The sequence below is a fragment of the Sorex fumeus genome, unplaced genomic scaffold (genome assembly GCF_029834395.1).
Source record: "Sorex fumeus unplaced genomic scaffold, SorFum_2.1 ptg000002l, whole genome shotgun sequence".
NCBI classification, from domain to species: domain Eukaryota; kingdom Metazoa; phylum Chordata; class Mammalia; order Eulipotyphla; family Soricidae; genus Sorex; species Sorex fumeus.
Genome location: NW_026606059.1, coordinates 57,940,111 through 57,960,342, shown reverse-complemented (window position 1 = coordinate 57,960,342; position 20,232 = coordinate 57,940,111). Strand labels below are relative to the sequence as shown.

Below are 20,232 nucleotides of genomic sequence, written 5' to 3'. Positions count from 1 at the left end.
ACACCTGGCAATGCACAGGGGTTACTCCTGGCTCTGCACTCAGGAGTTAGCCCTGGCGGTGCTCAGGGGACCATATGGGATGCTGGGAATTGAACCCGGGTCATCCATGTGCAAGGCAAATGGCCTACCCTCTGTGCTATCTCTCCAGCCCCAAGACTATAAATTTTTAAAAAATCTACATTATCATTTTTTTCTGAGAGTTTTGCTTTTCTGATAACTGAAATTTTCAAATGTCATGACCATATAAATTTTGCTCAGAACTGGAGCAATAGTACAGTGGGTAGGGTATTTCCCTTGCAAGTGGCCAACCCGGATTCAATCCCCGGCATTCCATATGGTCCCCTGAGCACAGCCAGGAGTAATTCCTGAATGCAGAGCCAGGAGTAGCCCCTGAGCATCGCTGGGTGTAATCCAAAAGGAAAAAAAAAATTTGTTCAATGTAATTTTTTAAATTGTAATAAAAGAGGGAATCAAAAATTTAAAAAATCTAATTATAGCTATCTACTAACTCACTTTTCTTATTGGCAAAATGAGGGTAATAGACATCCAACAAAGCAAGGATAATAGATATATCCACCCAAAATATATGCTCACATCCTAGCGTCCAGAACCTGGGAATATAAATGTCACCTTATTGAGAGAAAAGAACCTTTGCAAATGTAATGAAGGATTTTGAGATGAAATTAACCTGGAATACCCAGAGAACCAACAAATTAAGTACAAGTATTCTAATAAGAAAAAACAGGTTTGAGTCAGACAATGAGGAGAAAAGAAGAGGTAAAGATGGAGGCAGAGAATGGGATTCTGTGACAAATAATGCAGTCTTCCTTACAGCCTGGAGGGCAGCCCTGCCAATGTCTTGACTTGAAACACTGGGTTATGGAACTATGAGATCATAAATTTCTATTATGTTTACCAAGTTTATGATCATTTATTACTGTAGTGGCAAGAAACCAACCAACACAGCATGTCACAACTAACACTACCACAATCCCTGTAGATTAAATGAGTTAATGCTTGAATTCACTGTTTCAAAAGTATGTGTGTGTGTCTGTACTTGTGTCTGTGTGTCTCTGTGTCTGTATGTGTGTAATTTTCTCCGTGTGCGCGCGTGTGCATATGTGTGTGTGGGGGGTGGGGGCGCATGCTAGTCTGGGGATTGAACCTAGGGCCATACATAGACAAGAAAAATGCTCTGCTGCGAGCTATCTCCTAGCCCTATGTGACTTAAGCACTTAGAGAAATGCTTGATATTTATAGAAGTGCTAAGTGGACTTTAATGTTTTTAAAGAAATCTCTGAGACATACTTAATTTTGCTTTCTTTTCTCTTTCCCTCTTCCTCCTCCTCCTCCTCTCCTCCCACAACCCAATGCTCAGGGGTTACTCCTGGCTCTACACTCAGGAAATCATTCCTGGCAGGTTGGTCAGGCAAGGCAAGGACCTTACCCACTGTACCGTCTCAGGCTTTCCTTTCTTCTTTTGTGTATGTGAGGGGCACACCCTGAGATGCTCAGGGCTCATTCCTGTCTCTGCTTAGGGGACCACATTCAGTGACTGGAATCCAAATGAGTCCTGGGCATTCAGTGCAAGCCCTTTAGTTCTTGTCTCTCTGGTTCCAGTCTTATTTCTTTTTTCTTTTCTTTTTTTGTGGTGTAAGGATTGAACCCAGGGTGTCCCAAGCAAGGTAAGTTCTCCACTACTGCGCTAAGTCCCCGGTCCTACAACTGGTTGAGGACATCATCGATTTTCTGGTCCGTGACAGGTAGACTAGATACTATAATATTAGATCCCAATGTTAGATTATGGAATTGAAAACATAATTATAACGGTACTGAACCATTCTATAAAAAGGAAGCCTTCCATTTTCGATCCACTGACATTTTGCTTCTTTACTAGACGGCTTCACGATTTCTTTCTGCACTTGGAGAAAATACATTTTGACCCAGGAGGAACTTTTAAAGCCTCGTTTGGGATCCAGAAATCCCCTTCCGGCCTCCTCCAGGTGCGGAATTCGCAAACCTGTTCCCGCTCCACCTCTCCACGTCCCCTCCACCCCCTCCCCGCGGTTCCACCTGCAGAAAACTACGATTCCCGGGAGGTTTCGGTCCCGGGCCCCCGGAGGGGGCGGAGTCTCCGATGGTAGTTGGGCGATTCCATTGTGCAGGGGAGGAGGGGCGGCTGGGCGGGGCTTGCGCGGGAACCCGTCCCCTCATTGGGTGGAGTAGGAAGCCGGGCGTCCCGGTTGGTCCCGCCCGCAGGACCGTGCGGCGGGGAGGGCGCTCAAATTTCCCGGGCCTGGCGCCGGCTGGCTGCTGGGAAGGCGGCGGGGCGGTTGCGCGCCGGTCCCACGGCGGTCGCGGCGGTCCGACATGCAGAGCACAGAGCTGGGCAACAAGGAGAGCGGCAAGATATGGCACCGCAAGCCGTCCCCGACCTCTCGGGACGGGTAAAGGCCGCGGCGGGAGGGCGAGGGCCGGGGGAGACCCGTGTGGACCCGGCGTGACTCTGGAGGGGGCTGGGTGGTGGTGGTGGGGGGGGGGGGTGTGATCGAATCGGGGCCAGGAGGAGTGCAGGGAAACGATGCTCTCAGATTTTGTTGGTTTGGGACCCCCGAGTCTCGTGGCCTCCAGATGTGTAGGCAGCGGAAGGCTCACGGTGCTCCAGACGCCACCCTTTCCAGAGATCCTAGACCTGAGTGGTGGGGTGGGGGTGGGGGTCTGATCCAAATGCGCCTAGAACAAGCAGGAGGAGGGTCGGGGCTTGTCCCCCAGATCTGCTCTGCTATCCCGAGGAGAAATTAGGCTTCTGCCTTGTACTTCCTAGCATCTCTATAGTAAATGCTCAGTACGTATTTGTAAACATGTAGCTGTTTAAGAACTCTAGCAAATGAATCCTTGCAAATGTGTGGCCGTTAGTTACCCGTCTTGACACGGAGCATCCTTGTACAGCCTTGAGGGCTGGCCGTGTGCCCGACAGCAGCGGACCCAAAACTTCGTGGAGTGCAGCGAGGAGGCGTGTTTGGAGGGCGCCTCCAAGGCCTTGCTGAAGCTGCGTTTCCGTGCCGTGTTTTTTAATACTCTGGTTCCTTTCAGGACAGTTGTAGACTCGGCAGAATTGCGAGAAAGATAAGGAGCTATTCAGAGCCCGGCCCCTTAGCTTCATGCCTCAGCAAAGCCGTACATTTGTTGCAGTTTGGGGAATCTAACACTAAGGAAACACTTCATAACCACCCTAGCCTGCAGTTTGCTGTAGTTTTCCTAGTGTGGTGTGAGGCATCTGATGCTTGTGGACCGTTGTAGAATGAAATGTAGGCACTGTTGTAGAATCATGCTATGCATATCTTCGTTCTCTCTCTCCCTCTTTTTTGTCCCCAGTTAGCTAGCCTCACCCTCCTTATGACTTTGTTTTCCCTTTGTTTGGGGGAGGTAAGGGCACACCTTTACGTTCTCAGGGCTTACTCCTGGTTTTGCACTCAGGGATCACTCCTGGTAGCCCATGGAACACTATATGGGGTACCAGGGATCAAACCCAGGTCAGTAAAGTGCAAGGCAGGCACCCTAACCACTGTTGAGCACCTTAGCCACTCAACTCTGGCCCTTCTCTGAGTGCCTTTAATGGAAGGCTTTGCCCCAAAGTGGCACCAACAGGTTCCATTTGCTGAACTTGGTCATCATTGTTCCTAATTCTTGATGATTTCTGGACGTGTGGGCTTCACTTGAGTTCTTATTTTAACATACTAGGGCCTTTCTGCTGATCCTTTAGTTGCTACGGAACAACAGCAAAAACAAATGCCAATACTGTATGCTTCGAGCTCAGTCCGCTCAGGTGTTGAGAGAAGCGAGGAGCATTAACCCTGGAGTCAGACTTCAGTTGAAGTTGATGTCCTAAGCCAGTGACACTAGATCAGTTTATAACTAAAATTGTGTGTGTGGGCAGGGAATGTGGCTCTAGCCTTATATGTGTGAGGTCCTGATTCCTTCCCTAGCACCATAAACAATAGGCAATAGGGGCTGGAGAGATAGTACAGCAGGCAGGGCATTTTCCTTGCACACAGCTGACTCGGGTTTGATGCCCAGCATCCCATATGGTCCCCTGAGCACCAGCAGGAGTAATTCCTGAGTGCAAAGCCAGGAGGAATCCCTGTGCATCGCCAGGTGTGACCCAGAAAGGGAAAAAAAAAGGCAGTAATAAAGAGAATCATACCCACTCAGAATGGTTGTCTTAGGGCCTGAGAAATATTCTAGAATAGTGTCAAGTGTGTTCTGCCAGTTTAGTTAACATTTGTTTCTTTTGTTATTTTAAAGACTCTTGTCTAGCTAGCTGTGAGCTATTGAGAGGTATCTTTGTTTTGCTTTGTTTTGAGGGATCCACCGTTTGGTGCATAGGGATTGCGTCGGGCTGTTCTTAGAAGTCCAAGGGTTTTGAGGATCAAACTCAAGCTTCCTGCAGGCAAAATATGCACTCCAGCCTCCCATGGCAGTTGTTTTATGGATTTATTTTGGTTTGGGGGCCACCCCTGGTGGTGCTCAGGACTTAACTCCTGGCCCATTGCTCAGGGATCCCTCCTGGCGGGGCTTAGGGAGTGATGTTCAGAGCCTCGGGTTAGACCCAGGTTAGCCAGGTAAAAGCCATGCGCCTTACTCCCTTATACCATTTCTCCTTCCCCCAAAGCATTTGTGATTTTGTTCTGTTGTGTTTTTGTATGAGGCTTATGCCACACTCAGCTACGCATTGGTCTTTCTCCTTGCTCTGCTCAGGGGTCACTTCTGGTGGTGCTTGAGGGATGTTATCTGTTAGATCCCCAGGGATCTAACCAGGATCAGCTATGTGCAAAACTAGCTCCTGAACCTCTATACTACTTCTCTGGCCCCAAATAGTTGTGATTTTTATGAAAAATCATGATGGCAGAATACTGCTATTGTGACTTATAGATGACAGAACTATGATCAGTTTTATTAGTGCCTGTCTTGTGGTTTGTTTGGAACAATGATCATGTGATTTTGTTAACTGAGCTTCTAGTATCATAGAAAAGAAAAACAAAAAACTAAAGGGAAAAAGCTGTTTTGAGTTTAGTTACCATGAACATTTTGATGTTACTTGTCATTTTTGTACATAAATTTTCTTCCTTCCCACTTGGCAGGATGTCAGTTTATAACAGCCAGGTATTTGTTAAGGAAGAAAAAAAACATTTTATTCAGGACTATCACAGTAAAGATGGGCGGGGGAGAGAGAGAAGAGCGAGAAAGAGAGAGAAGAGCGCCAGTAAGTGAGCTCTACCGGCTGGAGCATTTGCTATCACAGTAGGGGAAGGGATCTTAAAGATGGGTAAAGATGGGTGGAGAGAAAGAGAGAGAGAGGAGACAGAGAGAGAGAGAGAGAGAGAGAGAGAGAGAGAGAGAGAGAGAGAGAGAGAGCTGGAGTATTTGCTTTTCATGCAGTGGCCCTGGTTCAGTCCCTCATACCTCATGCCTGATCACCGCTGGATATGCTGAAACAAACAAGGAATTGGGCTACGTTCTGAGTATGCTGTGGGTATATAAGGAATTTATAGCCATGGAACTGCTTGACGAGGCTGGGGGCAGGGTGGGGGTGGTCAGTGGATAGAAACTTGCTAAGAGGAAATGTTGGACAGATCAGAAAGCCGGGCGTAAAGGCAAGAATCTTGCGTATGGTGGACCCCAGTTCAATCTCCGGCACTCTAGATGGTCCCCTGAGCACCAACCAAGAGCAGCTCCCAAGCACAGAGCCAGGCATGAATAGTTGCTACTCGGACAGTGAAGAGCATTCAGGACTGTTTCAGGGAAGTCGCTGTAGGGTGGGATCCAGGAAACAGCAGGGGTAGGAGGAGCGGGAAGGGAGGGAGGCAGAAACTTCCAGACAGTTTGTGTTTTGAACGTTTGTCTTTCTTTTGACAGAATTATAGTGAACATTGTTCACAACACTCCTGATTACCTCCCCAGAGTTTTGAGATTTTTGAATGTGGCTTTTGATAGCTCAGGAGATCGTTTCATCGCGGGGGACCATCAAGGCAATATCTATGTTTTTGACCTGTATGGAAACAGGTAAGCAAATGCTGCTGTTACTTACATTGCCGCTTAGTATGCTATTAATTCACTTACTGTCTTAATATCTACTCTTTGTTAATCATTCGGGAAAATTTATTAAGTTCTTGCTCTGTTTCAGGTGCCTTGTAAAAAACACTGAGTAGGAAGGAGACCCTCTTTGAAACCAATGGCAAATGAAAAATTTGAATTTTAAAAAAACAACCTGGGGCTGGAATGATAATACAGCAGGGAGGGCATTTGCCTTGCAGGTTCAGGTTCAGTCCCCGGCATCCTATATGGTCTCCCGAGCACCGCCAGGAGTAATTCCTGAGTTCAGAGCCAGGAGTAAGCCCTGAGTATCGCTGGGTATGACCCCAAAAGCAAAAAGTATTGAGTATTATTCAGGTATTGTCCTGGAGGTACCCAAGCATTGCAGGGGTTGGCCCAAGTAATCCCTGGCATTGATTGCATCCTCAGCCTTAGCATCAGATCACCAGCCTGATTAGCCAAAATAAATAATAAACCAACTGGAAAGGATAGAAAGACATGGCTAGGGGCAGGAGAGAGAGAGAGCACAGGGGTTAAGGCTCTTTCCTTCATGTGGCCGACGCTGGTTTACCCTCTATGGTTTCCCCATGCACCAGTAGGAATGATCCCTGAGCACAGGGCCAGGAGTCAGCCCTAAGCACTTCCAGCTCCCAAAATAATATGGTCATATTTTTTTGAAAGCTAAACTAAAATTAAAATTTAAACTCCTGGTTGATTTAGCCCCATTATAACTTGCTTACCTTTAAATATTAATACATTGCTAACTTGCCACTTAATAGCCAGAGCTTCTTTTGGCAATTTCAAACAAACCCAGTTCCCTTTGTCCAGTATGGTCACATGTACTATCTGTTGCTTTCTCTTCCCTCTCCCCTCCTCTTCCTTGGCTGAGCAGTTTAAGCCAAAGGCAGTCAGTTAAGTGGGTCTGATCAGGGGAGCTGTTATGCAGGGGGTGGAAGGGGGGATTCAACTGGGGGGCGGGGTGCTCCGGGAACTCCGTGGGCCAGCCTGGAAGTCAGCTGGTATCTGCATGGGGGGAGGAGATTAAGTCATGAGAAAGATGGGGGTCATAGTGGGGTTGATTCAATAAGTAAATATATCGAGAGTAACATAGGCCGGGCTTCTCCCTGTTGGAAAAGAGAGTCACAAACAGGAAGTAGGAATGAACTCTGTGGTACTGGGCTGAAATTAACTATTCCCAGTGAGAACTCCTGGCTTGGGATAAAGAAATAGACGAAGAGGCATAAAAGGCAAACAGGTATAGAGGGCCTGGGAGCAACAATGTCCTAGTAACAATATTAATGTCCAGTTGTTGTTTTCTGTTTTTGTTTCCAGTTGTTGTTTTTCCTTTTTGGGGGGGGGGCACAGCTGGCAGTGCTCAGGGCTGACTCCTACTCCTGTGCTCAGGGAGGCATGTGTGCTTCTAGAGACTGAACCTGGGTTGGCCAATGCAATGCACGTGCCCGACCTACTGGGCTGTCTCTCCCACGCCCCAGTTGTCTTTCTAAATGCCTCTGCTTCAACAAATTAGGGATCCTTGCAGAAATGACGAGCTTCAGGAGGAAAGGAGTGAGTGGACAAGACGGACCTGGAACATTTCTTTTTTTCTTTTTCTTTTTTTTCCTTTTTCATCACTGGTCATACCCAGTGATGCTCAGGGCTCACTCCTGGCAGTGCTTGGGGGACCATATGGGATACCGGGGATTGAACCTGGGTCGGCTGCATACAAGGGAAACGCCCTCCCCGCTATACTATCGCTCCAGCCCTCTGGAACATTTTATAGCCAGAAGGAAGGACTTGATGACTGCAGTGATGGGAGAGTGTCAGGAGGGGCTGGAGAGATAGCACAGCAGGTGGGGTGTTTGCCTTGCACGTGGCTGACCCAGGTTTGATTCCCAACATACCGTAGGATTCCCCAAGTACCATCAGGAGTAATCCTGAGTGCAGAGCCAGGAGTAAGCTCTGAGTACTACTGGGTGTGGTCCAAAAAAACAAAAAATTCAGGAATGTCAGTTGAAGCAGCTCCCCCTAGCCCTAGTGGAAACAATTTGACTACTGCAGTAAATAATGACTGCAATTAGTCATAACCCTTTGGATAAAGCAGAAATCCATGATTCCTGCCACAGTCAGCAAATAGCTTGAGAGGAGCATGGATATTTACATCGGAACACAAGTACCTCCTTGGAAAATACTTCGTGATCACAGGGAAAGGCATAATTTTATTGTGAGGGGGCCTGGCGAGGCCCACTTTAATCAGACTATGAGAGTGAATACAGCCACTAGGGAGACAAAGAAGAATTTGTGCCTGGTCAGGTGCAGTGAAGGGAACACAGCGTCTTCTGTGGAGCTCTGACCTAACACGGTAACCTGACACTAGCCGGTGGTAGTATCGGGCCCCAGCAGGGTATGGTGAAGAAAAAGACCAATCTGTTCTCTTCACAGGGATCAAGATTGTGAATAGTTAGGGCCAGGGAGATGGAGGACCCAGGGCGAGGAATAAGAGAGGGGGGAGGAGAAGGAGGGAGCGGAGACCCCCCCCCACCCCGGGGTCTCCCCCAGCCCCTACACCACTGGTCCAAGCGCATTGCATGACGGTCTGAGCAGAGGAGGAGGAAGAACAGGAGGGAGGTGGGCTCCTGAGCACCAGCTTTGTCGTTCCCATCCCCCACCCCCAGGAGACCTTGAGGGCCGAAGGATGCTGCACCGCTAGGGTCCTGCAGTGCTAGGGATTACCCAGAACCGCCCCTGCTCTCCCCCCCCACCCCCATCCCTGCTCCTAGTGCTACTCGGTGGCTTCCAGTGCACTCCTGGCATTGTTGGGCGCCTCCATTGCTGCGCCTGGGTTCTGGGAGACCACGTGGTGCGGGGCTAGAAGCCGGGTTGGCTGCAGGTGGGGTGTGTAGATTGTCTTCCCCGCCCCCTCTCACTCTCCCAAGGTGCTTCTTAGAAAATTGTAAAAATCACACTCACAGGCTAAGTTCTGTTTCTTTGAGTTTCTGTAACCTCAATGTGTTTGAAACTTCTATGATTCTGCTCTACTTAAAAGCCTGGGGCACGGGGCCAGAGTGATAGTATAGCGGGTAGGGTTTTTGCCTTGTACGCTGCTGACCTGGGTTCAATCCCTGGAATCTCATATGGCCCCTCCAGCCCTTCCAGAAGTAATTCCTGAGTACAGAGCCAGGAATAACCACTGAGCATCACTGGGTGTGACCCAAAAAGCAAAAAATAAAATAAAATTTTAAAAAACCCACACTCCTGGCAGCTTTCCATTCTGTATAAATGAACTCAACTCCTTTGCATTGGCAGATGGTACGCTGAACATCTGCTTTTGGATCATAGTTTTGGGGTTTGTTTCCTTTATTGCCAGGGTAAAATTCATGACTATTGGAAGGATTCCTGTTATTAATGTAGTGATCTCTTATTGATAGGTTTAATCTTGTCCAGCGAACGGCCCAAGCTTGCACAGCCCTGGCCTTTAATCTTCGTCGAAAGTCTGAATTTCTGGTGGCATTAGCTGATTATTCTATCAAGTGTTTTGATACAGGTGAGAAGTCCTCTTCAATATCATTTACTTCTCAGAGGGACCAAGTTTCCAGCCCACCTTCTCTGTAGATACTTTAATTTCTGACAAGTATCTGACTACCTGGATTGGTTCATAGATCGTTTTCTTATCACATTAAAAAAAATTCTATAATACACTTAAAAATGAACACATGGGCCAGAGAGAGAGAGAGGTCCGCAGGCAGAGTGCAAGCTGTCTGTGCAGGAGGCCCAAGCTTGGCACCTGGCACTACCTGGATCCCCGAGCACCAAGTCTGGCAGTGTCAGCATGGCACAGAATCTACTCCCTCAGGTAAGTGAGTAAGTGAAATTAGCATAATATTCTGTCTTTCAACCTTGCATTACTAGCAAACATTTAAACGATTGCCTATTGATGAACTTTAAACTCCTTTCAGTGTTTGGCTTTACAAACAATGCCATCTGAAAAGTTCTAAGACCTCAAAGTCTCGGGGTTTAAGAGATAGTATAGGGGCAGCGGCCGACTCAGCTCTGGTCCCCAGCACTGAGTATGGGTCCCCGAGTAGCACCAGGCACGTGTCCTGAATATAAGTCCAGGAGTCAGCCCTGAGCACTGTCGGGTGTACCCCAAATCCCTCCCCCCAGCACCGCTCCCAGAAGACAGTGTGAAGAAAAAATAAAAAGTATTTAAAATTTTAAAATGAACACATGGGCTAGAGATAGAGAGAGGTCCGCAGGCAGTTATATTTATAATTGCCATTGTAAATATGATCATTTTGAATATTTTCCCCTACCACTTGATTTTATCTGTTTGAGATACATAAACACGTTCTGTGCACCTCAGAATTAATCTTAAAAATCAAATTCATGATTTCTTCCTACATGTTGACTCTGTTTCTCCTCATATATTTTTGTTTTTTTTGTTGTTGTTCTTGGGTTTTTTGTTTGTTTTGTTGTACAGCCTGATGTACTCAGAGCTTACTTCTGACTCTGCTCAGAGATCACTCCTGGTGGTGCTCCCGGGACTGCATGCAGTGCTGGGAATCAAACCCAGGTGGACTGCACTCAAGACAAGTACCTTAGCCCTTGCACTATCTAACTCATATATATACATATATATATATATTTTTTTTTTGGTCAGTAGTGGCACCATCTTTTTACCAACTAAATTACAACTACTGGAGTCTTTCTTTTCTTTCTTTTTTATTTTTTTAACTACTTAACATGTTTCCAGTTTTTCTCCTCACACTTTATATAAACACTGCGGTTTACAGAGTTGTTTATGATGATTTGTTATAGGCATCTAGTATTCCAATACCAACACCAATCCCACCACCATTATACCTTTCCTCGAACCACCAGTTTTTTGTTTTTTTTGTTTTTTTTTTTTTTGCTTTTTTGGTCATATCCAGTGATGCTCAGGGGTTACTCCTGGGTCTGCACTCCTCAGGAATTACTCCTGGTGGTGCTTGGGGGACCACTGGGATGCCGGGGATTGAAATTGAAATATTGGGTGGGCTGTGTGCAAGGCAAACCCCCTACCCACTATGCTATCGCTCAAACCCCATGACAGATAGAACTTTCCCCTGCCATAGAGACTTGCTTGATTTACCTAATTTTGGAAATGAAAAGGTGAAAAGGGCAAAGATTCCAATATAGAATTCTTTTTTCAGGGACTGGAATAATAGCACAATGGGTAGGGCATTTGCCTTGCACGTGGCCCACTCAAATTCAATCCCCGGCATCCCAACTTATTTTGTATATTTGTATATTTGTCCACTGGTTTTTCTTCAATTTAGCTCTTGAATTTGTTCCTTCCTCTGTTGTCTCTTCCTTAGCTTAAAAATAAGAAGCTCTATGTCTCCTGCCTGGCTTATTCCAGGAACCAGCAAACTGGTCTTCTTGTCCGATCTCTTTTCCCTTTCCAGTGTTATCAGGTGTCATCGCTGCGCTCTTTTCCTAAGACAAAGACCTGCCTAGCTGGGCTTGGCCAGAAAACAGTTTCTCACAAGCATGGCCTATCCACCTCGTGTCCCACTGCAGGCTCTGCGCCATGCCCTTGACCTGCTCTCCTAAGTCCTCGATGACAGGCATCACTAGCTGTCCCACTGTGTATTTTGTCAGTTAGCTAGGGTTCCGTTTTATATTATTTTTATTTATTTATTTATTTATTTTGCATTTTGGGTCACACCTGGCGATGCACAGGGGTTACTTCTGGCTCTGCACTCAGGAATTATTCCTGGTGGTGCTCGGGGAACCATATGGGATGCTGGGAATCAAACCTGGGTCAGCCGCGTGCAAGGCAAATGCCCTACTCTCTGTACTATCGCTCCAGCCCTATTTTTTAATATTTTAATTTAAAAACTTTAGTTTCTTTGTTTTTTGGTCACACCCATTGATACTCAGGGGTTACTCCTGACTCTGCAATCGGGAATCACTCCTGGTGGTTCACAGAGGGACCTTATAGGATGCCAGGGTATGCCATGTGCAAAGCAAACACCCTACCCTCTATACTGTCGCTCTGGCCCCTGCTTCCAAATTTTAAAAAACTTATGGTATTACCAGCAATTGAGTCACTCCTTGGGCCTACTACAATGTTGACACTTGAATAATGGTTTTTCTTCTTCCAGTCACAAAGGAGCTGGTTAGCTGGATGCGAGGGCATGAGTCCTCAGTGTTCTCCATCTCCGTGCACGCCTCAGGGCGCTATGCCATCACCACTTCCTCTGACACGGCACAGCTCTGGGACTTGGACACCTTTCAGAGAAAGCGGAAACTGAATATCCTCCAGTCTGTGGGCATACAGAAGGTCAGTGAGGGACCCATCCCGTCTTGTTTTGTTTTGCTCTGCTTTGGGGGTCTCACCTGGTGTGCTCCCGGCTGACTCCTGCCTCTGAGCTCAGGGATCACTCCTGGAGGTACTGAGGGGAGCATAGAGGGTGCGGGGGATCGAAGCCAGGTAGGCCCCGTGCAAGGCAAGCTCCTCCCCAGAGTACTAACACTCTGGCTCCCACTTCCTGTCTCCTGTACTCCTTGGGCTAGTTTTGTGGTCAGCGGGATTTGTAGGTAAGGTAAGAGCAGTAATTCACACTGTTCCCCCAGGACTGTGTTCTCATAACTCAGCAGCAGGCAAAGCTACGCTGTCTCTGGAAGGGAGTATGTTGCCTGTGGCTACAATTCTAATCTTCTGAGCTTTTTTAAAAAGTGACGGTGATGGCTCTGTGATTTCACTTCTCACACGATGATAGTCTTTGTTTTTATCCCCTCAATATTTGTTCTGAACATTGTCAAACATATGAAACTGTTGTAAGAATTACTCAGTATTGGGGCTGGAGAGGTAGTACAGGAGTTCAGGCGCTTCGCTTGTCTGCAGCCTACCCCCAAAGGGAGTAGTGATTCGGTGTGATGCGAAAACAAAGTGAATATCTGAGTGAAATTTCTCAGCGAAGGACCAGAGTGATAGGAAGTAGGTATAGGAAGTAGGTTGTTTGCCTTGCCAGGTTCAGTCCCCGGCACTCTGTATGGTCCCCTGAGCACTACTAATAGTAATCCCTGAGCACAGAGCCTGCTGTAAGCCTTCAGCCTGGCCGGGTATGGCTCCAAGTCTTCCACCTCCCCCCACAAAAAAATTTGTTTCAAGTGAATATGTGTACTCCCATCATCTAGACTTCACAATTAGCATCATGCTATACGATCCTTTACTTACATTAACTATGCTATATTATGGGATCTGTTTGTCCTTTTCTTTCATCTTACTGGTTTTTTGATTTTTTTTTTTCACTATGAATCGGAGGCATCAGTATAATTCCTCACAAATAGTTAAGCCTGACTTTAGTAGATGACTTGAGGGTTCTGTATTTTCCAGGTGAAAATGACATGTAATAGGACAGGTTGTAAGTATTCATTGTTAGGTTTTTGACAAGTACATGTATATCTTGTATCCTGTGAAGGCTGATCATTATCAACTTATCAACATTCCCCCCTCCCCCCCCCCCCGCCCCGTTCTGTCATCTCCCTTCCCAGGAAGGTGCTTCTGCCATATTCTTTCATTGCAGATTAGGTTTTCATTCTTTTGGTTGTTTGTTTTTTGTCTTTTGGGCCATACTCAAAAGTATTTGGGGACTATGTGGTTGTGGGGATCAAACCCAGGGTGCCCATATGCAGTGCCTGTACTCTAGTCCTTGAATTCTCGCCCGTAGATTAGTTTTTTTCTCTTCTGAAACGTCACATGACTAGAGCTAGTCAGAAAAGGTATATGGAAGGTATTCTTTGTTTTTAATTTAGCTTGGTGTTTCGTCACAGTGAACTGTGCCCCTGCCAGGAAGGGTGGAAAGCACTGAGACAACCCAGAGGGGTGGTAGCCACAGATGCAATTGGGGAGGGGGACGCTTCCAGTTCATGTACTCAATGAAGGCAGATTCCTGGGGTGGTGGGGGGGATTGTTTTATTTACTCTTTTGTAAGGGAGTGGTAGACCATTATGAGTTTGGGAACCTCTGATGTAATGCTTTTGAGATTCATCCAAATTGTTTCATGTGGGGCTGGAGAGATAGCACATCGGGTAGGGCATTTGCCTTGCACGCGGCAGACCCGAGTTCGATTCCCAGCATCCCATATGGTCCCCTGAGCACCGCCAGGAGTAACTCCTGAGTGCGGAGTCAGGAGTAACACCTGTGCATCACCGGGTGTGACCCAAAAAGAAAAAGAAAACAATAAAACTTCAGAGAAATTTTTAAATAAAAAAACAAAAAACAAATTGTTTCATGTGTCAGTGGTCCATTTCTCTTACAAATGATTTGGGTTCCATTGTGTACATAGATCACTTTTTCTTAAAAAAAAAAATCCATTTCTTTTGCTTTTAAGACTCAATTTTTTCCCACTTAGTTTCCAAATACTGTTTTCATGAACGTGTGAGTCTCCCATGTGATCATTTATTTTGCTTCAGGTAATGTAGTGCATGCAGTATTGCTGCTAATTTCTTGGTTGTTAACATTAACAGCTAGCAGGGCATGTCAACCCAAAATTTATTGTGTAGTCTCCATGGACATCCAGAAGTTCTTTAGTTTGCCTTTAATAATTAAAAGATAAAAGTTGTGGCCAGCTTATTCACCAGGGCTTTAAGACAAATGTCTTAGTAGTTTCTTTCTTCTTTAATTGCTTTAGTACTTAAATTGAATTTAAATCCTAAAGAGAGCACTGGGAATTGAACCCATGGTGGAAACAAAGTTATGAAATGACACAAAAACTCTTTGTTCTTTTTATCATGAAATGAAAATTAGTATGCAGCAGATTGCTGCCAGTTCTAACATTGCCAGTTATTTAGACATTTCACTTTTTAAAAATAGGCTCTAGGACTCAGAGAGATAGCTCAAAGGCCCATTGTGTGTGATTTGTATGCCTGGATATCAGACCCAGACACCATATGGTCCCCAGGCACCACCAGAATTGACCCCCACACCCTAGTCCCATCAAGCTGGGTATGACCAGTATTAGGTATGGCCCAAAAAGACAACAAGAAAAAAAATACTGAAAAGCAAGGAGCTCCAAATGTTAGTGATATAGGAGTACATTTATTCGTGGGAAACTTATGTGTAGTATAAAATATGCATATAAATATACTCCAAATATATTGATAAGTTACTGGCAAACTTTTTTTTTTCTTTTTGTTTTTGGGCCACACCCAGAGATGCTCAGGGGTTACTACTGGCTCTGTTCTCAGGAATCACTCCTGGCGGGCTCAGGGGACCATATGGGATGCCAGGCATTCAACCTCGGTCAGCTGCATGCAAGACAAAATGCCTTACAAAATGCCTCTCCAGGCCCCCGCAGCAAACTTCTTCTAAAGAAAGGAAATATTTTTCATTTTGCAGGCTAAGAACAAAGTTGGATGATTATGTATGTACTTAAATAGCCATCTCAAAATGAAATAATTCTTAAAATGTAAATGAGCGGCCAGAGAGATAGCACAGAAGTTCAGGCACTTGCTTGGCATGCAGTGACTCTGGTTTGCTCTCTGACACCGCCTGTGGTATATACCCCAAGCACTGCCAGGAGTGACCCCTGAGCACCACCAGGTGTTTCCCTCCCTCTGTCCCCCAAAAATAGCTGGGCACGAGGGAGATGGCTCGAAGGGCCGGAGTCATGCTCTGCATTGCGGAGGGACCCCAGCTCAGGCTGAGTCGTCTGCAGTACGGCTGGGCGTGCTCCCCCCAACACAGAAAACAAATATTTCTTTTGAACCACATTAGGAATCAGTCTAGTTCCATGTCAGCAATTAAAAATCCTAAAAGTGGGGGCTGGAGGGATAGTAACAGGGGTTAAGGTGTGCAGCCGACCCCAGTTCAATCCCTGGTCCCCCATAAGGTCCCCCAGCACAGCCAGGAGTGTTCACCCCCCCCCCCCCCCCCCCCGCCCTGCCCAGCGCAGAGCCAGGACTAAGCCTCAAGCACCACTGGGATTTGCTGACAGGTCCCAGGGAACTGGAAGCCTCCGAGTGGGCTGGGGTGTGTCTCAGTGACAGAGCGTTGAGCTCGCCAGGTGTGTGGTGGCTGGGGTCCCTCCCCAGCACCACTCAGAAAATAAATCTTACAAAGTAAAATGAGAGCCAAATGTTTTACAGTAACCCCTCTGGCAGTGGAATTTGATCTGACCTCAATTTGGCAGCAAAACATGAACTGAAACTGACACAGGTCTGTCACCTTAATGTCTGCGTAGGGGGTGTTTGCTGAAGGTCATGGTAGGTGTGTGTGGGGGGGAGGGGCTTTCCGCATATTTGTTACCCTATATGTATCGTACTGTTGTTCTCAGATCAGAACTAATTCTGATTTCTGGGGTCTGTCTGCCCACAAAATTTCAGGTGAAGTGTGAACTTTTCATTTCACAGTGATTATTTTTATTTTTAAAAATTGCAGGGGTAGGGTCTCCCAAGCAGTGCTCAGGGCACGTATGAGCCACTTGCAGAAGTGACTCTGCCGAGCGGACCTGACAGTTGAGAGCTGGGCCCCAAGTACTAGGCTGTTGGCGCCTGGGCCGGTGTTGTGCAAGGCACGCACCCCCGTACTGTCCCTTTGGGCCTCACATCTTAATCCTTTGTTGAAGTTCGAAGGTAGGAAACTTTGTTTGATAGTTTAGGGACTTGGGAATAAATCCTGAATTTCTGGTGGCTGTGGTTGTACGTAGAGTAGAGAACGTTTGTGATGATACCAGAAAAAATTTACTGAAGGGTTGTTACTGAGCTTATATTTAGTCTCTGTAAGGGGAGGGGTGGGGGGAGGCAGGGAGCTCATTAAATTTCTGCAGAATTGTATATTTGTCCTTACGTTGCTCTTACTTTATGCGCTTCACAAAGTCTGCAGTGAACTCTTCAGTCTTTGGAAACAGTTCCTGTTCCTCTCAAAAATAAATTGAAGGGGCCAGAAGGATAGTATAGCAGGTAGGGTGCTTGCCTTGCATTTGGCCTATCCAGGTTCGATCCCTGGCTCCCTGAATGGTCTCCTGAGCCCAAACAAGAGTGATCCCTGAGCATTGAGCCAGGAGTAAGTCCTGAGCACTGCTGGGTGTGGCCCCCAAACTAAAATAAATAAATGGAAACAACAATAAAACTTAAATGAATGAAGATCTAAAAAGCAAATTGGAAAGCCTAGGATTTCCTAGGATAAGGAAAAGCTGCGGCCCCATCCTGTTCTGAACCCTTCAGAAAGTGTATTTTGTTAGTGTTTTTCAAGCTTTCCCTTTGCTTTTGATGTCTGTGAAGAGATGGCACTATCTAAATAATGACATGATTCATTAGGAACAATTTTATAATCATTAAAACCTGGCAATTAAAATCACAAATCTAGTAATGAATAATCATGTAGGCCATAATCCATCACAGCTCGTCCCCTAAAATAGCAGTTGATGCTCATTAACTTTTAAGCTTTTGCTTCTCCCAGTAGGAATAAACATTATTACTTTTCTGGAAAAATATTGCTAATTATAAAAAAAGAAAATTTAACTCACTTCTTTTGACATTGGTTTTGAAACAATGTTTTATGCATTCATTGTAGATTATAATATATTCACGGCAAGTTCTTCCTATTACACCTTCATATTGTGCGTCTTCCTAACAGTGCCTGTTGACAGATCTGCGGGAGATTGTCCTTGACAAAGTGAGCCAAGGACAAAAGTGGTGCCGGATAAGGCAAGAGTGTCAGCAGTATGATGTAACTGAGTTAGCATTTTCTTTCTCTCCTTCTCTTTCTTTCTCTCCTTTCTTTTCTTTTCTCTCTCCCTCTCCCTCCCTCCCTCCCTCCCTTCCTTCCATCCTTCCTTCCTTTTGTGTTCTCTCTTCTTTTTCTCTCTCTCTCTCTCTCTCTCTCTCGCTCTCATTTTTTGGCCACACTGGACTGTGTTGTCTTACTCTTGGCTCTACACTCAGGGATCACTCCTGGCAGGTTGGGGGACCATATGGATGCCAAGGGTCAAAACCGCATCAGCTGCATGAAAGACAAAGCCCTCCCCGATGTATTGCCACGCCAGCCCCTATCAGCGTTTTCAAGGGGACTTTTCCAGTGGGACTTTTGGGCAACCAGGGCCACACTCATTGGTGCTTGAGGGGCCGGGCTATGCCAGGGAGCGCATCTGCGGGCTTCAGCCCTTTTAGAGGTCTGTCTTAAACTAGCTTTTTTTTTTTATTGGCCTTAATTCAGAGTCGATAATTTTCATTTAGCAGTATGCTTCATAGTGCATTTGTATGTCTGCCTACGCTTATTTTAGCACTGCTTGCTATTGAAAATAGACTTGCTTTCAGATGTACATGAGAAAAATATTTGTAACAGTGGTCTGCGGTTATAATTTAAGCTATGCTTTACAATCCCCTGACTTAAAAAAAAAATTTTTTTTTTACTCTAGGTAACATGGTTAAATGGTATTAATGTTCCATTTTCCCTGAAAATGTATATAATAATAGGATTTACTTTTGAAATTGGTTTTTGTTTATTTGGAAGCCGTATCACCTTGGTGCTAAGAACTTGCTCCCAGCAATTTTGGGAGAACATGGGATTCCTGGGAGCAGACCCTGGTCTTCTGTAGGCAAAGGATTCTTTTGAGCCTGTTGGGCACTCCCAACCCCCATCTCTCTCTTGCTGTCTCTCTGTCTCTCTGTCTCTCTGTCTCTGTCTCTCTCTCTCTCTCTCTCTCTCTCTCTCTCTTTCTCTCTTTCTCTCTGTCTCTCTCCCCAAGACCCTCTCTGTCTTTCCTAGAATTGTTTTCATATTGTACATATATATTAGGACAGATGACTGATAGGACACAAATTAGATGCAAGATTTCAAAAGTGGGAATGGGAGATAGCTGAAAGGGCTGGAGCGTTGAGGAGGCCCGTGTTCAATTCTAGCCCCAGATGGTCCCCACCCCACAAGTAGTCACTAAGCAACACCTGGTGTGGCCCCAAAACGCAACAAAAAAGACCAGGGCCGGAGTGATAGTACAATGGGTAGAGCCTTGCATACCCTCCAGTCCAGTTCGATCCCCGGCATCCCATTTGGTCTCCTGAGCACCGCCAGGAGTAATTACTGAGTACAGAGCCAGGAATAACCCTGAGCATTGCTCAGTGTGAGAACCAAAAAAAAAAAAAAACCCTGCAGAAAGTATCTTTTTTGTTTGGTTTGGTTTGGTTTAGGTTTTGAGGCCATACCCAGTGATGCTCAGGGCTTACTTCTGTCTCTGTGCTCAGGAATTACTCTTGGCAGGGGCAGGCTCGGGGACCATATTGGATGCCGGGAACAAACTTGCGTCGGCCACGTACAAGGCAACAGTTATAATATCACTCTGACCCCTACTAAAGTATCTTACACAGGCACCTACCTGATTCGTGTCTGTGGCGTGGGGAAAAGCCATGCTAACCTCAGATTCTGTTCTGGTTTACTCTGTCTCTTGGTATCCTGACAACTGCCTTAGCCAGAGGCTAAATGCTCGAGATTCTCTGGTCAGTGCTCAAGGTGTTGGCCACTTCAGCCTTCCAAAAGAAAACAGATCTCTCTGCCTCTAGTGAAATAAATGATGATGGTGTCTGATGAACCTGAGATCTCAGTAAAAGGCTCCACTTCTAGAAGGTCTGCACCTGAGTCCCCCCTTCTCCCTTTCCAGTATAGGAACAGTCACATACATATAATATATAAATATCATATGTAATATAACATTATATTATGTATTTTAAAAAATTAAGAATTTTATTTAAAGAATTTTAAAAATTAAGTATTTTAATTGAATCACCGTGAGATAGTTACAAAGCTCTCATGACTGAGTTTCAGTCACACAATGATCGAACATCTGTCCCTCCCACCAGTTTGCATTTTCCACCACCAATGTTCCTAGTATCCCTTAAAACGAGCAGTCGTTTTAAGTATTTTGCTGGTCCCTCATTAGGTGCATATACGTTTAGGATTGTGAGTTCTTCCTGGTGTACAGATCCCTTGATCATTAGAAATGACCTTCACTGTCTCTTGTAACCTTCTTCATTCTGAAGTCTATGTGGTCTGATATTAGTATGTATGTTTTGTGTAGTATGTTGTATGTATGTATGTGTTGCTTGTTTTCCATCCTCTCACTTTGAGTCTGTGTGTGCTATGACTGTTAGATGTGTTTC

The 20,232-nt window shown here is 45.8% G+C and overlaps 1 protein-coding gene across 2 annotated transcripts in view; it reads left to right on the top strand.

The window, feature by feature from the left end:
• The first annotated feature begins 2,248 nt into the window (after window positions 1-2,248).
• The window catches only part of TBC1D31 (TBC1 domain family member 31), a 59,242-nt gene continuing 41,258 nt past the window's right edge, over window positions 2,249-20,232 (top strand). For both annotated transcript variants that reach the window (XM_056109813.1, XM_056109804.1), the window contains exons 1-4: window positions 2,249-2,447; window positions 5,917-6,063; window positions 9,519-9,634; window positions 12,240-12,418. In XM_056109813.1, the coding sequence (XP_055965788.1) occupies window positions 2,371-2,447; window positions 5,917-6,063; window positions 9,519-9,634; window positions 12,240-12,418 (519 nt within the window). In that variant the 5' untranslated portion in view covers window positions 2,249-2,370. The remainder of the gene's footprint in view (window positions 2,448-5,916; window positions 6,064-9,518; window positions 9,635-12,239; window positions 12,419-20,232) is intronic.